The 24,052-nt window shown below is 44.3% G+C and overlaps 1 protein-coding gene across 2 annotated transcripts in view; it reads left to right on the top strand.

Annotated features, from left to right (window-relative positions):
- Positions 1–24,052, top strand: part of RICTOR (RPTOR independent companion of MTOR complex 2) — a 1,615,046-nt gene that overhangs the window by 649,542 nt on the left and 941,452 nt on the right. For both annotated transcript variants that reach the window (XM_069627164.1, XM_069627163.1), the window contains exon 17: positions 15,538–15,703. In XM_069627164.1, coding sequence (XP_069483265.1) covers positions 15,538–15,703 — 166 coding nt within the window. The remainder of the gene's footprint in view (positions 1–15,537; positions 15,704–24,052) is intronic.

Here is a 24,052-nt window from a genome sequence, read left to right as displayed (position 1 = left end):
GGGATCCTAGACGCGTGAGGGATCATGGGTACAGTGGACGTCACACTAGGGATAGTATTACTGGCACGCCCTGTGTCGACGCCCATTTTCGATTTTCGAAAAACAAACTGTAATACTCCGCAGCTTCCACTAGATGTCGGCCTATGCACAGCATGTGAATCTAAGCAGATACAAGCATCAGAAATACGATTACAGTGAGTAATGTATCCCATATATATATATTCCCCTATCTGAAAGGCCAGGAAAGTATCCAAATGCTGAAACATATTGTAGAGCATCAAAATGGGGTGTGCAAAAAAATGCTGGCTATGATGGTTACATTTTATGGACGCGACGCAGCGCAATGTGTATGTGAGTCCTGATATCTCGGCTGTAACAAGACGTTACAGGCGCTAGTGGCGTGAATTACTCAATGTTCCGGGTTTATGGGGAGAACGTCATGGGCTCTTCATTTAAAGGCTAACGTGTGATGGAAAGAAATGCATCTGAACCGACTATTAAGTCATTATGAAGGAATATGCTTTAGGGATACAGCATAGCCTATGGTTAACGGGTGCAAAGCAGGTCTACTATGGAGGTGAGCTCAGTCACTATTTCCATTGGGCAAATCATGTGCAAAAAAACTGCTACATGCCTAGCATTCTAATTTGTGCATAATTCCTAAAGGTTAAGTCTTTGGCACGAAAAAGGAAGGAGCTTACACACAGCTGAAGGAGTCTGTAACAACTCATAAGGCATACTGAATAGATGGCACCATAGCATATGCATTACAAGGGAAGAAAAACAGCTCTTCTAAAGTTGGGTTAGTGTGGAAGAACAGCTAACTCGTTCCATTGGATTTGTTCAATCAGAACCCCCCCTGTGTGTGTGTTCAATCTAAATATCCAATTCTGTTCTCTCCTAAGAAGAATGTTATGGTAATTGCCACCCCGTTTCGGGATTTGTATTTTTTCAATTACTGTCCATTTGAAATCTTCCGGGCCATGTCCATTTGCTATAAAGTGATTAACCTTAGGGGCTGAGAGTTTTTTTAGTCCTAAGGCAAGACCGGTGTTCAATCATCCGTTTTTTGATGGGTCTCATCGTCATACCCACATATTTCAAATTACATGGGCATACTATCGGGTATATGGTATGATTCTTGAAGTATTGCAGTTGGTGAGGTGACGTTGCATCCCGGGGGTTCATAACCCAAGGTCAATTTCTTTTGTGCGCTCAGTTTGTGAGCACATGGAACAAGCCCCACATGGGGAATGTCCAGTTGGATGGTTCTTTGCCAGATGGTTGTGGGGCGTTTTTCTCCGTCTTCACGTAGTATTTTTACTAGTTTGTCTCTGATTATGTTTCTCCTTTTAAGGGCAAATTTAGGTTCTTCCATAGTGTGTTGTCTGGTATTCAGAATCGGCCATAAGTTCTTTATTTCCTTTTTTAGTTTATTCACTGTTAGGGAGAATTCTCTCTTTAGGCTGAATTTCCTAACCTAGTGAGTCCCCCAGCAGCTTTGCTGGATTTCTGGAGTTGTTTTTTTTTTCTCTTGCCAAGAGTGAGACTCTTTTTCTCCCACTCTTGGACATGATTTATGGTGTTCCTTTGACTGTCAATGTGTTTTATGGGCTATGGGGTCTTTACTCCACAGGGTCTCATGTGTTTTTACTCTGTGTGTTACACAGCACCCTCCGTGCAGTAACACAGGGTTGTCATAGTGACACCCCACCATAGATTCCATACCCTGGGACTGACTACTGTCTCCCAGGGCATGTAAAGTCACCATTGGCTTTACTAGTCCCAAATTATGAACAGAAACCAGTGCAAACCATCATTTTCTGGATGTACTGTTCGGGGCAATTCGATTGCCCCGGGGTCTGTTAGTCGAGGGGGCACGTCTCCGTCCCCCCTGATCGAGTTTTGGCTGGTGGCAGTGGATACTACTTTTTATATTCGACCGCGAATATATCCCTATGGGATTTTCCCATTGTTCGAAGCTACCAACTTTAATTATTTAATTCTCATAGCCTCGAACATACCGCCGGTTTATTTATTTAATATTAATTCGCCGGTTGGTATTTTTTGCCAGGACTCGATTCTAAAATGACGTGTGTTCTCTTCTGTGACTCCAACCCAAGTCGAGCCCTTTGTTCGACTTTTTGGCGGGCTTCTCCACAGAAGCCTTCAAAAGTGGTGCCACTCTGTCTGGGTACCACAGGGTGTGTGGGAGGGGGTTTAGGCACCCTGGACTGAGTTACCTTGGTAACGCAAGTCGCACTCTTGTGTGATTGGCCCAAGTGGTGAGCCACTTAGCATGTTTGACAGCTAGGCTGAGTGAATGGGGGTGTGCTGCATAAAAGCAGGGCTTTGGGGACTGGAACTTCAGAAGTCGCCACAGGACCTGAGAATCCGACAATTGAGAAGCTGAGCCGACCTACCACGATGACACCACCGGTGGAGCCCTGCAGAACCGACTCCCCACTTCCCGACGACAGAGAAGATCTCCCGGCTGGAGAGGCTTCTTCCCCTGACTGGTGGGCACAACCAGTTTACCTTCTTCTCTTCGCATCCCAGGCCGTCTTGTGGTCGAATTGCCCGTGCCAAGCACCCCGGCAACCGGATAGCCACTTACCACTGGACCGCGAATACAAGGACCGCCCCTTTTACCTGAGAACTCCGCGGCTGGTTTCTTCCCTGGCAGTGCAACGGACTCCTGTCTTCCTCCCCGACAAGATCCTCTCTTCCCCCGGACGAAGCACCGACTTGCATCCGCTGCCAGGAACTGCTCCCGCTGGAGTATTCTCACCACTTTAAGGTACCGTGTCTGCCAGGCCTCCATTTCTAAAGCTTGCTAGAAGGTAATAATAATCCCTTAACTTTCTGGACTGGGCTGGCCGCCTTGACCTTCTAACTGGTCCCTTTCTTTTGGTCCAACTGTTTTTGAACCTTTGCATGACTCTTGTGCACTTCAACCGTGTGACCTTGGACACATTTCGTTCTGATCCTCTTAAAGTGGATCCAGCCTTCTGAACTCTAACTTCACGGTTTTACTTGCCTTTCCCTCTTGTGTTGTTCTTATGAATGTGTTGGGATCTATTTCATATTATACTCTGCTTTTCTCTCCCTTTTAAAACAAATTATTAGAGTGCCATATGCGTTAAGCGCTCACCGCTGTCTGAAAATAAGTGGGGCTTTACTTAAGACATGTCTAAAATTCTTCTAAGGGAGTTTATATTGTTTAGTGACCGTGTTTTTGAATTGCTTACTATTAGTCCCTGTGCATTTTTCTAGATGTGGTTTTAAATAAATAATTATATCTCTTTTACACCAAGCTCTGGTCAGTGTTTACTTCTACTGTGTTCTTTTGACCTATTGCGAATACTCTGTAAACTGCCTAACTCTTCTTGAGGAAAGTCTGACTGCTCAGCCACAGCTACCAAGTGAATCTGTGTGGTACAGACTGCTACCAAGTGGGTTTACTGCCAAGCACCTGTAGTCTTAAATCTTTTGCACAGGTTTCTGCCTAACATTCACCATAGGTGAGTAACTTAGGACTGCCATGATGTTGTCATGTCTAGGTGGTTTCGGATGCTGTTGCAGAGTCGTACTTCTTGGAATATTACAAGCTCTCCTATAGGTGGAATTAATTATCCTCTTTGGTTAGCCTTTGTTGGCCAATTGTTTCTTCAGATTTTTGCCTTGAACTTCATAATCAATTGTTTGAGTGCATGTTCTTCTGTATCAGAGAAGTTGGCCCGAAGGGCAAGTTGTCTGTCAGTGCCTGTGGATAGTAGCTTGAGTACGTCAACAGTGAGTTCCTGTCGGTTGCTTTTTTGTAGACTTTGGCGTACAGTTTTCCTTCGACTACCATGATGTGTAAGTCCAGAAAGTGGATTTCTTTTTTGTCGAATTCCAATGTAAATTTCAAATATGGATTTTGTAAGTTAAGCCAAGAATGAAACACTTGAAGATCTGATTCTGTGCCTGTGAAAATCATAAAAATGTCATCTATATACCTTTTCCAAAGTTTCATTTTGTCTAGAAATGGATTCAAATCTGTATAGATAAATTGGCCAGGCTAGGGGCAAATGTTGCGCCCATAGCCTTCCCGGATATCCGTTGATAGACGATATCGTTACATATGAAAAAATTCCTTGTCAGGGATATTTCTGGCAGTTGGATAATCAGACCAGATGGTGTGTTATATAATTCAATGCCCGATTCCAGTAGATGTTTGACCATGGAGAGTGTGGCGTGTTGAGATATTTTAGTGTACAGAGACTCTATGTCCATGGTAACAAGCCATTCTGTTTCTTGATTGAATACAGTAGTGTCCAGTAGGTTCAACATGGCTGTGGAGGCCTTATCATAGGCTCACATTTTAGGTACTTCATCTTTGATGAAGTAGTCAACAAACTGTGAGAGGGGTTCGAGAATGGACTGTATCCCTGACACTATGGGTCTCCCAGGGTGGGGGTTAGTGCATTGACCATGTCATTGTAATCTGATTTGTTCATTGCGACAGTGGCTCCACCCTTATCTGCCGGTTTTATGACAATAGCCTTGTTGTCAGCAAGGATTTTTAATGCTGCCAGTTGTTGTTTAGTGCAGTTAGAATGTATAAACGGGATATTTGCTTCCATTTTGCTGATGCTCTTAAGCAAGGCTTGTTTGAAAGTTGTGGACTCCACTGTGTTAGTCCCATGTGGTGGGTAAAATTGTGACGGTGGCTTCAAGCCAGTTGCATCTTGTTTCCCAGGTCCATTTTCTGTAAAATATTGTTTCAGTCTGATTTTCCTCATAAGTTGGCTGATCGCTATTCTAGTTTGAAACTGGTCGTAGTAGGCAGTAGGAACAAAGGAGAGGCCTTTTTGTAAAATGTCCTCTTCAGGTTTTGTTAATGTGTATGTAGATAGGTTGACAACTAGTGAAACATTGGCTGTGGAAGACCTCGTTCTCTGCTGTGGGTGACTCGCGGAGATTGTACTTGCCATCACTGATTGCCTTTGTTGCCCCCTCGTCCTAAAAAAGGGGCATTCGTGGGTGGTGCCAAGGCTTGATTTGTATTGAAGCGTACTTTGGTGTTCCCCGAGCTGTTGGATGACCCAGATGAAGAGCCTGATCTATTTCTATTCATGCGCCTCTGCATATTTTGGAATCTGAGCTGGGTGGCATTGCATCTGGCCGGTGTAGCTTCATCTGTGAAAATAGTCGACAGCCACATAGGGATACTTTTTTTCATGGGAAAATGCTGCCAGATCCTTCTTTAATTTGGTCAACTTTTTTAATTTAGATTGAAGTCTTTAAATTCTTTCAGGGATGTCTCTAAAGCCAGAAGTTTGACATTATAAATATCCAGAGAGATCTTAAGTTTTAAAGGGTCCCTTTTGTCATAAGTTGTTCAGTAACTTTCTTGGCTGTGTTGATGATGAGAATGAGGCAATCTCTGCTACACTTGTTGGCTATATATGACCAATCTTTCCTGAATTCTATGTTGTCCAAAAAAATCTGTGGTTCTATACGTATGATTAAGCCATTTGGGGCTGCATGGGCTCGTAAATATTCAATCATGAGTGCCCCATGAAGTTCTGTTCGGATTATTTTCTTTCTGATGGCATTCGATCTCATTCCATTCGCCTGAGTTTGGAGTGACATGGGTCGCCAAATCTGCACTCAGTATAGATGGATTAGATAAGATGCCTTACACCAGCTCTTCAACATATGCAAGATAGTTATTCTCAGCCATGTGTATGTGCAAAATGTCAAGAGTGTCAAATGGTATTTAGGAAGGGGTGAATCAAAAAAAGGGGCGACAATAGGATCACGCAACCTGTGTGCACGGTACAAACAATACACTGAAGCTTCTATTTAGTATGCTTCTTAAAATTAAGGACTCCCAGATAAAGGCATTTGGGTCCTATATCTGAGTTAATCCAACCCAACCACCCGGAGGTTGTGCGAAAAATACTGTAACGCAGAGGGTATTGATTATTGGACCTGTTGAGGTAAATTTTGCATTCCTACCGTGAATCTGAATAAATGTTAGCACACTATCACGGTCTGTGGAGAAGTTATTCTGCTGAACATATTATATATGTGTTCTCAGTACATCATACACACATAGCAGAAGTTTTGTTTGCGTTTGTAGGAATGAAAAAAGTCAATTCTTTTCTACTATCTGTCAAAAAGCGGTGTCATACCTAATGTTGGGGTTGGCCCGCTGAGATACAGAAAATCTTGCTGCTATGTTTATATGATGTACTGAGAACACATATATAATATGTTCAGCAGAATAACTTGAAAAAACAGGAAACGTACAACACCAGACAGGAAACGTACAACACCAGAATATCACAATCTAAATCTAGTGTCGGAGAATTGTTCAGCATCCTTAAAGAACTGGAAACTCCTATTGCCCCCCAAGAAAACTGCACCAAGGATAAAAATTGGTGCTCCAGCATACAGTCGGCCCTCACCAACAAAGTAGCCAATCTACAAACTAAAATTGCCCTAAAAAAAGCATCTCTTACACCTCATATCCCACAGACTATAGTTCCACCTCTGAAACCTAAACAAGAATCACGTTAATGCTTCTCTAAGGTATCGACCATTGAGGTAGAAAAAGTTATCTTGGGACTTAAACCATCCAACTGTAAAGGCGATCAATGCCCTGCCCAATTAATCAAGGATGCTGCGAGAGAATTATCGCCATTCATAACCAAACTCATCAACTCATCCTTTACCACAGGCACTGTACCGAATAACCTAAAAGAGTCCTGGGTACTGCCACTCCTAAAGAAGCAAACCCTTGACCCGGCCATTACTACCAACTTCAGGCCTATTACGACCATGCCCTTTCTTCTAAAAATCTTAGACAAAGTGGCATACATGCAAATATAAAACTTCCTTGAATCCAAACTTTTACTTGGAACACGACAATCCGGATTCCGCCCACAGCATGGGACTGAGACAGCCCTAATCGATCTCAAGGCCCGAATAGATCAATGTAGAGACAATGGCCAAGCAGCCCTTCTCCTACTGCTAGACCTCTCAGCGGCTTTTGATTTAGTCGACCATACATTCTTATGTAGCCACCTAGACTCTGCAGCCCACTTCTCCAAAGAGGCCATAATATGGATCAAGTCTTTCCTGAGTAATAGAACTATGAGAGTCTTCTCTCCTTCAGCCTCAGCAGACCCGATCCCCATAACATGTGGAGTACCTCAGGGATCCTGTGTGTCACCCACCCTCTACAATGTATTCACAAAGCCACTCTTTGACGAAATGGATCATCTGGGTATTGCCTACACCAATTACGCAGACGATACCCAGATCCTGCTCCCGCTTTCAAGAGACTACGTCAGGGATCTGGCTTTAGTGAATAAAATCTACAGCATCGTTCAGGCATGGATGGCCACACACGGCCTATGCCTGAATGATGACAAAACTGAACTCATCCTAAGCACCCCGACATACATAACCAAACTCAGCCCGGATTACGCCAATTTCATCATCGATGGGAACAACATAAAAGTAGGGAAGGAAGTGAAGACCCTAGGCTTTTACCTAGATGCCACCTTGAACTTTGCTAAACAAGTTAACTCCCTAGCCTCAGCTACCGCATACACATGCAAACTCATCAGAGCGAGCAAACAATTCCTTTCTACAGACAGCTGCATCACGCTTGCCAGAGCCCTCATACTATCCAAACTGGATTATTGCAATGGACTATACATTGGGGCTAATAAACAGACTATTTATAAAATCCAGGTCCTCCAGAACAATTCCCTGAGAGCAGCTCTCCAGATTAGCAGAAAGGAGCATATATCCTCGGTAAGAAGAGAACATAAATGGCTATCCACACAGGATAAAATTCAACTCAAAATTGCCTCCCTCACCCACAAGTGCCTCAACAACAAAGCACCACCATACCTCAAGGATAGGCTACACCCTAGAACCTCGACCAGACCCACAAGAACAGCAAATGCTAACTGCCTACAAGTTCCGCGATTTAAACTCGCGACTATAGGAGGACAGAGCTTCCCAGTCAAGGCAGCGCAGCTGTGGAACTCAATACCCCTTGGCATCAGAGAACCCCAGCCCTTTGCGAAATTCAGGCAGAACTTGATCAATTGGCTGAGAGCAAATGACGCCTAACTACCCTGTCCTGACTGTTTCCATTGGTAAACTAACTGAAGCTCCACTGGCACCCCTATACCAGACTAAATCAACTTCCTTTTGCACTGGAATATTCCTGATACCTGTATATTACTACTGTATATATTATTGTATACTATATATTGTATGTATATTACTACTGTATATATTATTGTATACTCCCGATAGTATACCCACACCTGTAAAACTGTGTTGGCTCTGGACCTAGTTCCGGCCGTGTATATATATGCCTACTATATACTGTATATTGTATGATACCCTGTATGATACCTGTATGATACCCTGTACTGTTACTACTTATTATGTACTTGTAACTAAGTTGAGCATATTCTTGTCCTGTGCGCCCTGATGCCCCAGGGTATGGCGCGCCCTATAAATAATAAACTAAACTAAACCTCTCCACAGACCGTGATAGTGTGCTAACATGTATTCAGATTCACGGTAGGAATGTAAAATTGACCTTAACAGGTCCAATAATCAATACCCCTCTGTGTTACAGCCTCTATTTGATGCCCCAGGTCTTGTTCCCACTTAGCTTTGGCTTTGTGCTCTGCCATTGGGCGAGGTTGAGCAATAGTCTTATACAATGTGGATGCTGTGATTTTCCCTGCCCTTTCGGTGAACATGTATCCCAATCCCAGATTTATCTATGGTTCTTCTGGTACAGTTGGCCATATGTTCCTGATTGATGTTCTGATGCGCATGTAGTGCAGTTTGTATTTGGCTGTGTCTCCCACCATACCTTGAAGGATTTCCCAGGTCACAAAATGTTTGTCTGGGAACAATTGACCCCATTGAACAATTCCCCTTGCACTCCAGTGTGCTGCAACCTCCTTGTCTGGGGTAGGTGGTATATGGGGGTCACCCCAAATCGGCATGCTAGGATGATAACAGCTTATCTGTGCCGTATATGTCGGCAGTTCTGGCCCAGGCTGTATTCGTCACCTGCGTAGGGTTATTGGAGTTATGACGTTTGGGACATGACCCCGTTATGTTATGGAGCAGTATGGTGGGTTCCAGTGTGTGAGATTGATTTGGTGTACTCTTAGGGTTGAGGAAGCTTGTAGCCCACTGGGCAGCGTAGTGTGCTTGCGCAGCTAAATAATAGAGTTCAAAATCAGGTGCCGCTAGGCCGCTTTGCGAATATGGGGCCGTTAATGTCTTCCAACTTAATCTGAGATGCCCTCCCCATGTGAATGCAATGCAGGCCCTTTGTATTTTTGCGAACAGTGCTCCACCCGGCCACACTGGTACTGTACTGAATAGGCAGAAGAGTTTTGGGAGAACTATCATTTTGATAAGGACAATCCTCCCCATCATTGAGATAGGTAAGGCGCTCCACTGTACCATTTTCGCACACAGGGCATCGTCCAGGGTGTTGTAATTTAGGGCGCGAGATAACTGGGCAGTCCTAGTCATGTATGTTCCTAGGTATTGAATGTGTATCGGGCTCCAACTGAGTCCGTGAAGATCTTGAGGCGCTACTGTTGTATTTGTGAGAGGGAAAATTTCAGATTTGTTAGCGTTGAGTTTTAAGCCAGAGAAGTGGCCAAACTTCTTGGCTTCCGCTAGGATTTTACCGAGCGTATGATCCGGATTTTTTTAGGTACAACAGTATATCATCAGCATATAAAGTAATGATATCCAATTTGCCTTCCAGCCTCAATCCATATGCACTGTAGCTGGTCCTAAGTATGTCCGCCAAAGGCTCTATCACCAGTGCAAATAAGAGCGGCGACAGTGGGCAGCCTTGTCGGGTGCCTCCCAGGAGTTCTAGTGTGTCTCATAAGGTGCCGTTGATACTTATCTTGGTATAGGGGCGTGTGTACAGTATTTTGATCCATTTGATGAAATTAGGACCAATCCCGTAATTCTGTAGAACTCTGAATAGAAAGGGCCAGTATACCGTATTGAATGCTTTTTGAATGTCTAGAGATACTGCCACCCCTCGAGTATCTTTGGGTATTGTCGCCAAGATCTTGTGGCACCGTCAAATATTTGTTGCCGCGGACCTACCTGCAACAAATCGGGCCTGGTCTTCATGGACCATGTAGGGCATCAACGGGGTTAGCCGAGTTGCTAATATTTTTGCGTAGATTTTAGCATCTGTGTTTATTAGTGATAGCGGTCTGTATGAGCCGCATTCATCTGGGGGTTTTTCGGGTTTAAGTAATAGTGTGATAACCGCCACCCTGATGGTTTCGGTTAGTTCCCCTTTTTCTAGGGCCTCTGTCCATACTGCATGCAGCTTGGATGCGAGAATTGGCCTGAACTCGTTATAGAATTCCGCCCCCAAGCCATCTGTGCCTGGTGCTTTCCCGTTGGGGAGCGCTTTTATAGCTTCTGTTATCTCGGCCTCAGTCATTGGGTTTTCAAAAGTTTCTCTAGTGGCATCTGCTAGCAGTGTCGTTGGTATACTGGAAAGGTACTGATCTATTTCGTCATCTGTTGCATTACTCTGGGGGGAGTATAGCTGCCTGTAAAAATCATAGAAATGCCCCTCTAATCTCTGTACTTTCCGTGGACACTTTGCCGTTTGTTAATTTAATGCATGGGATGGCATTCGGGCCCCGTTCGCTCCGCACCGCTCTAGTTAGAAGCCTCCCCGGGCGCTCGCCCTTCCCGTATCGTCGCGTTGCTGCAGGTTTATCAAAGTAACAGGTTTCTCGTTCCGCTGCTTTCTTAAATTCGTCTAATTCAGTTTCAATCTCCAGACGTAGTTGTGAAGATGGGGATTGTGCATACTGAGATTGTTTATTAGCAATGTCCGTTTCTTGGCGCGCAAGATTTCTACGCATGTCCTTGAGAACTCCGAAATCAGTGGACAGTGCGTTGCCTCTGATGCAGACTTTAAAAGCCTGCCACAGTATTGCATGACTCGAAACAGAGCCCTCATTTATGTCGAAGTATTCCTGTATGTGTTGAGCTAATGCCGTCTTATAGACCAGATCCTGGAGGGCGGCTGATTTAAGTCTCAATGGTGGTCTGTTTATTTTTATCTTGGGGATTCTTATCGTTAACTGTATCAGCGAATGATCAGAGTATGTTCTGGGGTAGATATGAGCATCGGTAACCCAGCCTAATGCTTCACTAGCGACTAGCCATAAGTCTATTCTGGTGTGCATATCATGCACAGTGGAGTAGTATGTATACTCCCTTTTGGTGGGATGCATAGAGCGCCATGCGTCTCTCAGGTCTAGGTCAGCCATGTGGATAAGTATCATTTGAGCGGACTTGGAGAGTGCCCTTGGTTGATTCGATGTGTGGTCTAGGTGCATGTCTAAAATGGTATTAAGGTGACCTCCACATCTTAGATGGGCCATTGGGAACTTTGCAAGTTTTGCAAATAAAGAGGAATAGAAGTCTGGGTCATCCAGATTCGGACCCTATATATTAAGTAGTACCACCTCTCTATTGTGAAGCGTGCCATGGACCAGAACACATCTTCTCCCAGGGTCACACTCAGAGTTGAGACAGGTGAACGGCAGAGTTTTATGTGTGAGGGTCGCTGCCCCTCTTGCTCGACTGGAATATGACGTGTAATATTGATGTGTCCCCCAATTCGGGGCGAGCGGTCCAGCTTGTTGGTGTCCTAAATGTGTTTCTTGCAGAAAAACTATCTTGGGGCCCTGTCTGTTAATGTACGGTAATATTTTTGTTTTCTTGATATGGGATCCTAGCCCTCGAACATTCCAGCTTGACATTTTAATATCCTCATTTCCTGCGTTAGCCATCCCCTTGGATATAGGTAGGATTATGTGTAATATGTTCCAGTTTTGTTACGCTATTGTTCTTGATCATGGCCATCACCTGTGTGCTTTTTGTTGTATTAATCTTCTCTTCAAAAAACTGTGCACCAACAAATGTGCCCTTAGACCCTCCACCTCCCTCATAGTTCCCCGAACTTCAACTATGCCCACTTGTCCCTCCCTTTCCCCACCTGTCAACATGTAGTGCACCTGCTACGGGGGCTCTGTAGCGACATCCTGGGCCACAGACGCTTATGTCCTTTCTCAGTGTGGCCAGTTCCGTATGTTACTCTCACTCATTTGGATAGTAAAGGGAAGTCCTTATTCTTGACATATAGAAACCAATTCAGATGTGCCCTTTCTATGGGGCCACCCCGGGGGCTGAGGGGCCTCCGTGTCGTTTCATTGTTAGTTATTTTAGTGTTTCCGCCATTGCGAAGTCTCCTCTCTTCAGGGATTCTGTTCTGTTCCAGGCAGAGGAGTCGGCATTGGGATGTGTGTTTCCACGAAGATCGCCGCCTCCTCTGGAAATGTGAAGAAGTAAGTTTGTTCTGGTGCTGTATCTTTAGCCTGGCATAAGGGACCTGCCGTTTTGTGCAATCGTTTTCTTACCCCAGTGAAGAGACTTTTTTCTTGTTGCACTGCCATCGTGAAGTCTGGGAAAATGCGTATAGTATTGGCTTCCCATCTCAGTTCTTGTTTTCTCTGGCGGTTTTCAGCACTAAGTCTCTGTCCCTATAATTCATCAAGCGTGCTATGATGGGCCTTGGGTATGCTCCGGGCTTGGGTTTTGGTGCAAGGGATCTGTGCGCACGCTCCACAATGAACATGGATGACCATCCGGGATCTCCCAGAAGATTGCGCAGAAGATTCTCCGCCGTCTGTCGGTTTTCACTTCGGATTAGGTCGTTGTGTTGCAGCAGGGCTGTGGTGTTCACAGTGGTTCTCGTAGCGTGTGGTAGAGGTGGATCATATCCGGACACTGCAATTGTCTGTAGGAGTTTCGCTATATAGTTTGTAGGGCTGTCCACCGCCTCTGTCCGTTGTTTCCCCAACAGCTTACAGCTGCCCACGTTATATTGTGTCCAGTGAATAGATGGTTTGTAGGTCTCATGGAGATTTGGGGTTTGTGTATGTCCTGTACACTTTCGGGCCAGGCATCGCCGAGTCTTGGATGGCAGGTTGGATGGTGGCATGATGTGCTAGTATCTAGTGATCAGAGCGGTTGTGAGTTCTGCCACAGTGTGCTTTTCCTTGCGCTCTGTGGTCTGTCCTGAAAATGTAATTACCCCCACCTGTGTGGCTTAGTGTCGGGGGGGTTTCTCAGGTTAGCGTTGGATATGTTCACCCCGCTATTTGAGGAAGGCTCCCTACCTTGGGTCGAGGTGGGGTATGCCGTAATGCTCCTTTTGTACACTGTATTTGCTGGTTGTCCTGTAGGTGTTCCTTTGCGCCCCTTACTATAGCTGCTTTACATTGGGGCAGCCGAGAGGGGTGGAGGCCTGTGTCCCAATGGTTTAGTCCAGGTCGGCAGGTACTGGAGTGATCTGTTCCAGAAGCGTTTCCCAGCGGGCTTCCCCCCTGGTGTGGACCGGTGGCAGTCTGTGTCTGGTCTCAATGTCTTATCACTGGGGCAAACAGAACAGGTCCATGTATATGGGGATATCCGGCCGCTGTGGGCGCAGTGGCGTTGTGCCGTGTGTCCCAAGGGGGGCGTCCGATCCCGCAGCCGGTGGGGGCCCAAAATATTAGCCGCGGGCGAAGGGGCCTTTTGATCAATGGGGTTGCAGTTCCTCAATTACTGTCGGGCGCAGGCCTGGTGAAGAGTGCGCCCATGACGGAGAGCCGAGTTTCCTGCCCTCGCAATCCCCCTCTGCCAGTGTTCTCAGTGCGGCAGGGGAGGGGCGGCCTGCCAGGGGGTGGAGGCCGGGTCTGGGAGGTTGGACCGCCACTGGTTCTTTCGGCACGTGTAGATCCCTCTCCCCCTTACCGCCTGCTTCGTGGGTTCTCGGCCCCCCGCTCCTCCGCCACCCCTGCCGAGATGGTTGCATGTTTGGGGGTCAGCAGGCACTCAACGGGGACCAGAGTGCTCGCAACCCTTCGTGCGCTGGCAGGCCTCGCAGCCAGGCCGTGCAGCCCTGGATTAGTTCCTCCGCTGGGCTCCTCCCGCTCTGCGACTTGTGCAGCGAGGCATCTCCCGCTGCTCCCGAGGTGACCTCTTCAGTGTACATCGCCAGATTAGTGCAGGGGATCGTGCTCAAACTTCGTATGAGTATTCTCTGGACCTGGCGGAACACTTCTGGCGAGTAGTATGTGGAACCGGCTTCTTCAGGCACTTTTATCGGCGACACAGCCCAGGATGTCTGGAGAGCCTACACCTCTCCGCGTGCACAATAGCGCCCTCCGAGGTAAGAGATGCTTAATGTTGAGCCTTGCCACCTCCCATGGTTGTGCATGTGTGTACTGCTATGTATTCTTTATTCATGAGCATGTGAATCCATGCCAAACCCCATGCTGGAGAAGGAAGAAGTTACTTACCTGTAACTGTTGTTCCACAGCATGGGTCTGGCATGGATTCACATGCAAACCCTCCTGCCTACGCCTCTATGGCTCTTCTCTTGGTCCTACTGCCACTTTACGTGCCAACAAATCTGAAGATGGCTGCCAGAGGAGGGGCTTAGGTAGAGTGCATTCATTGGCTGGGAGCAGTATGACCCAGAGACCAGTGATTGGTTCTTAGGAGAAAGACAGTTCAGAAGTGAAAGTGAAACAGATTCTTTACCGAGGATTCCCAGCCTGATAACGGGGATATTCATGAGCATGTAAATCCATGCCAAACCCATGCTGGAGAACAACAGTTCCGGGTAAGTAACGTGTTCCTATCCTACCTGATAGGATGGGGAAAGGGTTTTATTGGGAAGGGGATACCATGTCTCACCATCTGGTGTCCCACATCCACTCCCTGAGGACCCCTAATCCAGGTGATCCTCCCGCACTGGTCCACCCCCAGGTACTGGTTCCAAAAGCGAGGACTGTGGCCTGGCCACCTGCACGACGGATCCCTGAGGACCAGCGGGTGAGACACCACCTGGTTTCTAACACCCACTGCCTACAATAATGCACTCTTCACTTGTCTATGCATAGCATGTTTGACTATAAACAGTTTCACAAGTAATACCCAGTAATAATCATTCAGGAGACTGGATCTGTTTAGATTCATATGTGCCCATCCTTTCTGTCCACAGATTAACAGCATAATAAAATTGAAACAAGATTTTCATAAATGAATGTACCTAAACACTGCAATACAATGTTTGCGCATCACAGAAAGCAAACGTGCAGCCTCAAAGTGAGGAGAATTATGGGTACCTTTTACATGTAGTATAGTAATAGTTGGAAAGGAACACCTAATATTTTCTTTTGAGGTAAAAAAGAACATATAATACACCAGAGCACCCACTCAATGGGTGGAGTATGCATAGCATCTGGTTGCTAAACAAATACAATCCCAAGGATGACTTTTACAGAGTAAGTAATGTTTTCTATCTTATCTTGCTGTGATTACAGTAGTATGAATGTGCTCATGTTAGCTGCTAATATTGTCTTTTGTGTGTGTTTTCTTTAGGCGAGCTAGTGCAGCATTGAACTGCTTAAAACGATTCCACGAGATGAAGAAAAGAGGTCTTAAGCCCTATAGCCTCTACTTAGATCACATTGTTCGTAAAGCAATCACCACACACCAAAAAAGGGATCAACATGTTAGAGTGCAGAAGGATATCTTTGTTTTAAAGGTATGGTTTTAATTCACTAGTATCACTAGCTGAACTTAGTAAGATGCAATTTACGAACACAATATCTTCTAGACTTAATTGTTGAAAGGGGCCGCATGAATGTGAATGTTCCAGTCTTGACTATCTCTCCTCCTCTGAACGTCTGTGGTCCTTGTCGGAGGTTTTTACTAGATTCTTTGGGTGGTGGTTTTAGTAAGCTTCTGATATTAAAAAGGCATTGCGCCTGCGTTTTTCTAGGTTTTGTTAGTGGTAGCTGTTAGGAACCATTTTCTTTTTGCTGCTTTCCTCTGATAGACTTCAATGGGACGTATTATTTATTTTCTGTTGTCTGCATCTTAACATGATTTTGTGGAGGTAAGTAAATCCCCCCCCACTTTGCTTCTCTTGTTTTTGCTCACTTTTTAATTTCAGATTGATCAGTCCCCAGAATGATCAGTACTGGGAGACCCTGTCTCCCTTAGTTTATTTCTTGTATTGTTAAAACTACTCTCATGACCTTACTGTGAAGTGCGGTTGGGGTGCTTCATGTCCCTATAATCATTTCTTTTGCAACGTTGGTGCTTCAGATACATGTCCTGGATGGGTTGGTTGCAGCGGATATTTTTGTATTGTTTTTTAAAAAAACGTTTCTCTCCTGCGTTTTTCTGCACTATGCCAGAACTCAAAAATGGCTGCTAAAAAAGGCTGGATTCTTGCCTGTCCCCTGGACACTTTGTGCCTTGGCCTTATTCCTGCCTTCTCGGGCATGTAATTGCCATATTTGAAAAGCCCTTTCCTGGGCTGTGTGTGTGGCCAAATGTGGAGGATAAAGGGTGTCTGTCGGAATGGATTTCCAAACCCTGGCCTGGAGGATAGAGTTTAGGAGGCCACCCTAGTTATAATGAACAGGGACAAACTTCTGGGAGTTTAGCCAAACCAATCAAGGTAGCATGGAGAGTGGCTAAGGCTAAATCCCAGGAGAGGTGAGTGGTGTCAGGGTTTATCAATGAGTCTGCACAGTGAATCACAGATTATACTTCGACAATAAGTTATACAAACTATTATATTTGTTGTAGGCTCAAAAACACAATAGGAAAATTACTTGGAACAGGTAATAATATCAGTGTTAATAATATGAAACGTATACAGGGACGTCATTTCACAAAAATGGCAGAGGTAGCGGAAGTGGCATCACACGACCCCTAACGATATCACAGGAAGTGATGTCATTTGACCCCACCCAGATGTGGCATCACAGGAAGCGTTGGCACACCACCCTTCACCCCTTGACGAAACAGGAACTGGCATTACATAGTACACTGAAAAATAGGATTACGATGTCACTGTAATATGATATACATTTCAAACAAGAATGGATCACCATATGTATCGTTAATCAGTGTGTACAGGCCCATATTACCAAATTACTGTGAATGCAAACAGACGTCCCAGGCCAAATGATAATGATCTGTTGTTATAAAGCGCTTTATATAGAACAAATGTACATATAATATCACCCAATCTCTGTTGGTACTCATTTATCAGCCTCGGAAGGATAAAAGCCTGAGTTGGCCTTGCTGGGATTTACACCTTGTAATGGGGTCTAGTTTCAAGGCTATCCCAAAGGGTTAATGATCACTTCCGGGCCTTATTGATTTGGCTGACCCGGATAATGGCAAAAGAAGAAAGGGTTAAGGTGCTTTCCTTCATTAAGGTTGGCTGTTTTTTCGTTGCTAGGAAACGCCGGACGAAGAGAAGGACGTTGTCTGTTACTGCTGGGCGTATTAAGATGCATCGTAAGATAAACAAACCGAAGTTAAATGCGCCGTTGCGCTTGATTTAGAAGGTTATTTAATTGGACAAGTTGAAATAGCGGCGGAGAGTACTTTGTTATATGTGTTGTGATACAGCCGAGTAACCTGAGCTGCAGGGAGACCACGGATCGAAAAGGCGGAGGGGGCTGGACTGCCCAGCTGTCTTCACAACGTACGACTGCTGTCATCTGTTGTGGATCGAAGAAGAGTCGAAGGGGCGGACCGCCACAGCAGATCCTTTCCGCCCTATCGGTTGACAAGCGTACACTTGTCAGAAGGTACGGAGCGACGGGAGGGGCATACACAGCTGATCGTCTCTCTCTCGAGGAAGGCAGGGCTCATCAGCTGAGTAAGCTTTGTGGCCGCTCAGCGAGCTACTGCGGTAAAACGAAAGGATGCAGGGACGCGCAGCCCTCAGTGAAGCGTGTATGTGAGGCTGGCTATTGTAATGGACGAAAACTCGGATTAAACTGGGAGAGAGCCATTCGAGCCATTCTGCAGTGTATGTTGACTCAGTGAGAAGTAATTTCCTCCCGAGTCCCGGGAAAAAGTTAATTCGAGAAATTCACATGTAGTTCTAAAAGACTTTGAACAGATATGACCCCAAGCAGAACATTCTGAAATCTACAAGTGGAGTGCTTCCATAGTATGCTCGCATAAGAATAAACTTCTTTCCTGGCTGTGAAGTCACATGAAGACCTGTTTTGGAGTTAGTACAGCTGAAACCAACCCTCAGGACTCATATTTTTAAGAAGCTACCGTAGTCCTTCAGTCTGGAGATCCTCCCAAGCTACAGTATCCTTTTTCTGGCTTCTTCATATTCATTTTTTTCCCATTTTCATGGTTAATAAAAGTTGACTGATACTCTGATCTGTAGTCTGCGTATGTCTTATTCCCACAAAGTATAACACATCTGCAACCTGCAGATCACGCACACACATCACTTCAGTGAGCGCTCATCCCACTGAGCTATCTTACCGGCTACAGTAAAATTAGCAATTACATGCCTGAATGTTCTCAACATCAGAAAGCATATTACACTCTGTAGTGGATACCCTTAAACTGATAGCTGTGAACAGCAGGCCAGTTCATTGGCAGGTCTGCTGCAAATTTGGCCACATGTCAAGCTTGCGTGGATCTACTTTTCAAGTTTCAGAGGTTGGCAAAATACATACCATTGAATGGGTTCATAACTGTGTATTAAATAATTTAGAGTAGCGCAGGGAATGCAGCGCACTCGCACAGCATCCCGTACTCTGGGCTCTCATTACCTATACATGCAAACAAACCTCCTGAACAGCATGCCAGGGAGATTGTATTATTTATTTATAGGGCGCACCTGGCCGTTAAGCAACTGGGCGATAGCCATTACAATAAAGCATTAATTGTGGCACAATGAAATCAAGGGTCACTATGTGCAATGGTCAAACATGTCTACACTGTACACAAGGTTTTTGGCACAAGGATTTTGTCAATTGACCAAGGACACCGAGATAGAATGTCTTGTGATGATCTGTAAGTGGTTTCAACCCAGCACTCCACCTAAGTCAATGCCTGGCGTGAGAAGCCCAGCTGGAACCCTTAATTATATATTTTTATGTCTTAAGTTTTTATTTCTGAATGATGTACCCTTATATCACGCCCCTCTCTTTGAATCCCCCTCCCCCCGGTCTCACTGAACCAAGAAGTAGGTTGTTTTGCAAAGTTAAGATTTATTTGATGAATTGAAAATATAGATATCACACTTTTATGAATTTGAACAATATCTAGATATCACACTATTAATATTTATACAATGATCAGCGTTGGGTGATATTACAATCAAAAATCTCTTGTATGGATGAGAAGAATAATGTAGTATACAATAAACTTTGTGTTGGTTCATTGAAATGCAATTATAGGAAATTAATGCAGCACAGAAATAAAATGTGATATGAATTCAATCAAATGCAATGTAATCACTCTTTCCCCCTGATACTACCCAATCCCCCCTAATATGCAATATGGAGATGGAAGGAGAGAAAATAGGTTTCAGGAATAAACACTCTACAAATGCAGTTTCAATACCAATTCCCCCCAGCAAGCTTAGAGAAACAGGAATGATTTTAAAACAGGTCCATTTGCTTTTGAGAGTGATTTTAAATGAATGGCAAAAATGCTACAAATGGATTTAATTCTCTAAATTGGATTCAGAACTGGTGGGAGCCGCTTTGTATAGCTTCAGGTAAACACTAGCAATGATGAAGGGATAACTAGCAGGTTGGAAACTGAATTCAGAGGTTGAATGCAAAGAAAAACTGTTTTACATGGGATGGAATTGAGCCAAATGCAGAATCGTGGCAAACTTTTCCGCGCGCATTTAGCGCGATTGCGGTTAAACTAGAAGGAGAATGCGGTTTTGGATTTGTTTGAAAGCTGAGGATGGTAGCTTCAATTTGATACTTAAATTTCGTTCCTAGCATGTGTGGTTCAGAAGTTATGAAGGTTATAGTAAAGGTCGATTTTTCTCAAAGAGAGTCAAGATTTCAAATGAAAGATGCGCTTTTGAAGATTACAAACAAGGATTGGCTTTACACTTAGGGTCTATGAAGATGCGAGATACCAACGGTACAGCCACCAGTCCAGAGGCGCCTCTGTCTGATCTTTGCCCGCTGCGACACTTGCCTTTCTTCAGCAACTATATATTAGCGCAAAGATGATTTATCACTACAATTATCACAGGACTATATGGATGAGAGAACGATTCAGGACAGACAAGAGGTTCTACAGTACAGTTCTGGATATAATGGAATTAATTAGATGGGATTACTTAAGGATAAGATATTGGCTATGGACACTTCTATGCTAAATACTCTCAACTATGGTTTTGGAATAGGCCCGTCAGGATCTGGTCAAAGGGTTTTGGACTGGAATCTGCTTGCCACCGGACAGGATTCAGGGTACCTAGTTCTGCTCTCAGCACGGCACTCTGTCTCTGAACGGCCTCTTGGACTGGATCCGACGGGTTGGTTCTGAGTTACAGCTCTGCTCTACTGGTTTGGATCTCTGGGTTCTAGCAAGAGTTCTTGCCAAGAAGCAGAAAAACAGCACAGCCCGGCTGTTCGATTTTTGTGCCCCTTGGAAGTTTGGGCTTAAAATCAGGTTGCAAGATTTTAAAGGCCAGCTGAGAAGGGTTCAGCTTTGGATTTGGCCTTCTGCTTTCAGAGTTCTGGAGCCTTGATCTGGATTCTCCTGCAGAGCGTTTTGCCAGTAAATCAGTTGATGAGTGAATTTGTCTGCCTAGATCCTCAAGAGTCCCTATTTATGGATTTCCCAAAGGTGTGGGTAGACTGATTATACTAAGCACACCCTCTAGGAAACTGATTGGTCAAAGTATTCCCTCTCTCCTGATTTGAGAAGGAAACAGAGTGTCTTAATGTGTCATGATGATTCTGTGTTTATGGTCCAGGGAAAGACCTCCTCTTTGTTTCTACACAGAAAATATATTTTTCATATAAATCATGTTTACAATATCACCAACTTGCTAATAATACATATTTACACCCCAAATTAAATAAGGCACGTGTCTGTCCAAGTCCCATCTTCTTAAGGGTCTCGGTTTACAAATGACAGTTTTTCACGCTTTTGGTTGTTTACCCAGTGTCAGATCTGTACACATTTTTCCACATACATGCGCGTAACACCTGGGCACAATTTTCATATTCCTAGCATTATCACAATTGCTACAATATCAACATTTTTAGTGTTTCGGTCTCTGAATATCGCACAAATTCCAGAGTAGTTTCTACTCGTGAGCCACATTTTCATTTTAACAACCTATAAATTCCAGATTTTTACCAGTTTGGCAGTTTTCTATGAGTCTTTTTCTCAAAACTATATTTTCTTCAGTTCCAGATACACAATTCAGTCTAGCCCCGCCTCCAAGGTTTGGCTGAGCCAAGAGCAACCTGAGCCTCTTCCTGCCAACAGCTAGTTCCATTTGACGCCCAAATTTGCATTTCCTTTCAGTCAAGGCAGTCTTTTGTCTCCTGTCGGAGCAACAGGCCGAAGTCGTCCTCCTGCCTCCTTTCACAGCTCCCTGCCAGTTCCTCAGCAGAGAGAAGGGGGGAAGATTCCTTTGTTTGAGAGAAGCTGTGGAATGTCTTTGAAGCTCAGTGTGGCTGGCTTTAACTCACTTTTAAAACAATGTTTAAAATAGTCTTTTTCTAAAATACAATATACATTTTTAACAAATATAGCCACAAATCTCTTAATTCCAGCCTTTTTAAAACATAGAGATGGAATTATATCAACCTATATTGCTTTTGATGGGAAGTCTCTTCTTTTCCACACTTTGATTTTAATGTACAAGTTTAAATGACAGGTTCAGTAAATGCCAGCTTCTGACACAGCCGAGCGGCTGTACTACGCCCATTTCTGACATATTTTTCCCATGCAAGCACCTTTGAATGTGGATTTTCTTATGATGAAATGTGCTTCTGCTGACATTGTGCTTAGGTGGATTCTTTAAATAAGGTGATGTTTAATACCCAACAAGGATGTTGGATCATTTCTGATGTTTGGGAACCATAATTTTGCACTTTCCACAGCCAAGGGAAATAACTGATTTTAAAGCAGTTCTGTGTTTCCCTTGTAATGCAGCGCTGCTTTTTCAAGTAGTTTCCTTTTACTCTGTGGGCGGCCCAATGATAGGTTTTTGCAGTGGTCTCCTGTGTTACCACTGACATAGGCAAAAAGGATTGGCAGTCTATTTTTCAGGTTTTCCTGCGCACTTAAAGATTTTTAGCGAATCGATCTTTTTGGCGGCCGTTCTGTTTTGATGAACACAGCACACAGTGATGTTGCAGTGCATAGACTAGTGGGTTAGAACATCCCACAGATCGTGACACAGACAACGGCAGAAAAAACATGCTATAACTGCAACCGCATAAAATCAAAATACATAGTCCGAAATGTATACTTATTCTAATCTAAATGCTTTTTGGAAGTTTTTGCCTGCATTGTGAATTTCAGGTGTTTAAGAACAGACTAACTCAGTGACTCAACCCTTGAAGTGTGCCTAAAATAAACATTTAATGAGTCCAGCAATTGCCTAGAATTGAAAGACAAATTATTTACTATTCCTATTTTCTTATTTCAGGTTACTGTTATGTTTGTGAAACCCCCAGCCTTTTTTTTTTCTTTTTGTTTTTTTAAGAGGCCTGAACAAGAATGTCAGTCACTCCAGGAACAAAGAGCCATACTGTGCTGGCCACAACCCAGGAGCTTCGGTTTGTAAAAAAGGAGTAGCAAAGGAGCCCCACGGGGTAGCAAGGGAGACCCCCAATGATATCCCAGAACATATATTCAATCAAAGTGCAGAATATTCAGTTCACTGTCACATTACCTGAAATGGGAGGTTAGTAATTAGTTAAGCACTGACAGTCCACAGGGACTACAACCATATCTTTTAAAGTCCAACCATAAATTGATTGGGCCTCTTACCCAAAGTCCCCAAAGAGTTTTAGCAGTTGGGAAGAAGAGAGAGGATGGTTCCTGAGGATGTAAAGAATGGTCCAAAGGTTGTGAAAGGAGTTTACAAGTAAGTCAAATGCTTTTCTATCTTCTGGAGGACTTTAGTAACAGGTGGTTAACCAAGCCAATAGGTCATAAAAGAAATCTAAGTTTTTCACAAACTTTTAAAGGGTGGAGATGCCACAAGCTTGTCTTTCGGCGCATATAAAAGTAACTGGAAATACCAAGTGTAAAAATACTAGGGTGATACAAAAGTATCCCCACTGCATTGTAAAATGCTGAATGCACTGTTAAAAGGTTACTTTAAAAGGTAAAAAGACAAAACGGAAACGTAGTTTCCAGTGCTGATAGTTGGAAGGACTGATCAGTGTCCCCATAACAAAATAAGTAGCAGGCCAGGGGAGTGAATCTAAAGGCTTCACTTCCCTTTAAAATGTCACGACAGGTTCAAAAACAAAAAGTTTGGGGGTCCATAGAATATGGAGGGAAAGTTGCTAAAGGAGAAATCTTTCCGAACAGGCAGAAGTTGCCCAGAGTTCATCAGCGGGCTGCTAGGATTCTTGGCTCCCACGTAGATGTGAAGAATGTCGGCAGGAGTCGTCATCTTATCCAAGAAAGAAAGTCCAAGCCCACCAGTTTTAAGGATCTGCCACATTCAACAGCCAGAAGATGTCCATTCAGGGACAACTACTGGTATTGCATCTGCCCAGCAGCAGACGTAGGCACCAAGGTATATGGACTGGAACCAGACAGTCCCAGAGCCTCAGGCTCACTAGCCTGCAAACGCAGCAGCTTTCCCAGGCAGGTTCATGACCTATGGGATTTCCTGACCTGTGATTGCAGGAAGAAGGCCAAACTACAATATGGCCACAAAACAAGAGAAAAACATTGCGGCACAGCCATCCTAGGGTGTTTGCCACCTTTTAGTAGCCATTTGCGATAAACATGAAAGGGCACGAGTAAAAATAAAGTAAAAACTGTAAAAATGTTACTACTGCCACCGGCTTGTCTTAGGCACATACAAAAAGTGACCAAAAACCCA

The sequence above is a fragment of the Ambystoma mexicanum genome, chromosome 6p, assembly GCF_040938575.1.
Source record: "Ambystoma mexicanum isolate Mex_15411 chromosome 6p, UKY_AmexF1_1, whole genome shotgun sequence".
Classification (NCBI taxonomy): domain Eukaryota; kingdom Metazoa; phylum Chordata; class Amphibia; order Caudata; family Ambystomatidae; genus Ambystoma; species Ambystoma mexicanum.
The sequence above is the reverse complement of the archived record's forward strand: the minus strand, read 5'-3'. Positions and strand labels throughout refer to the sequence as shown.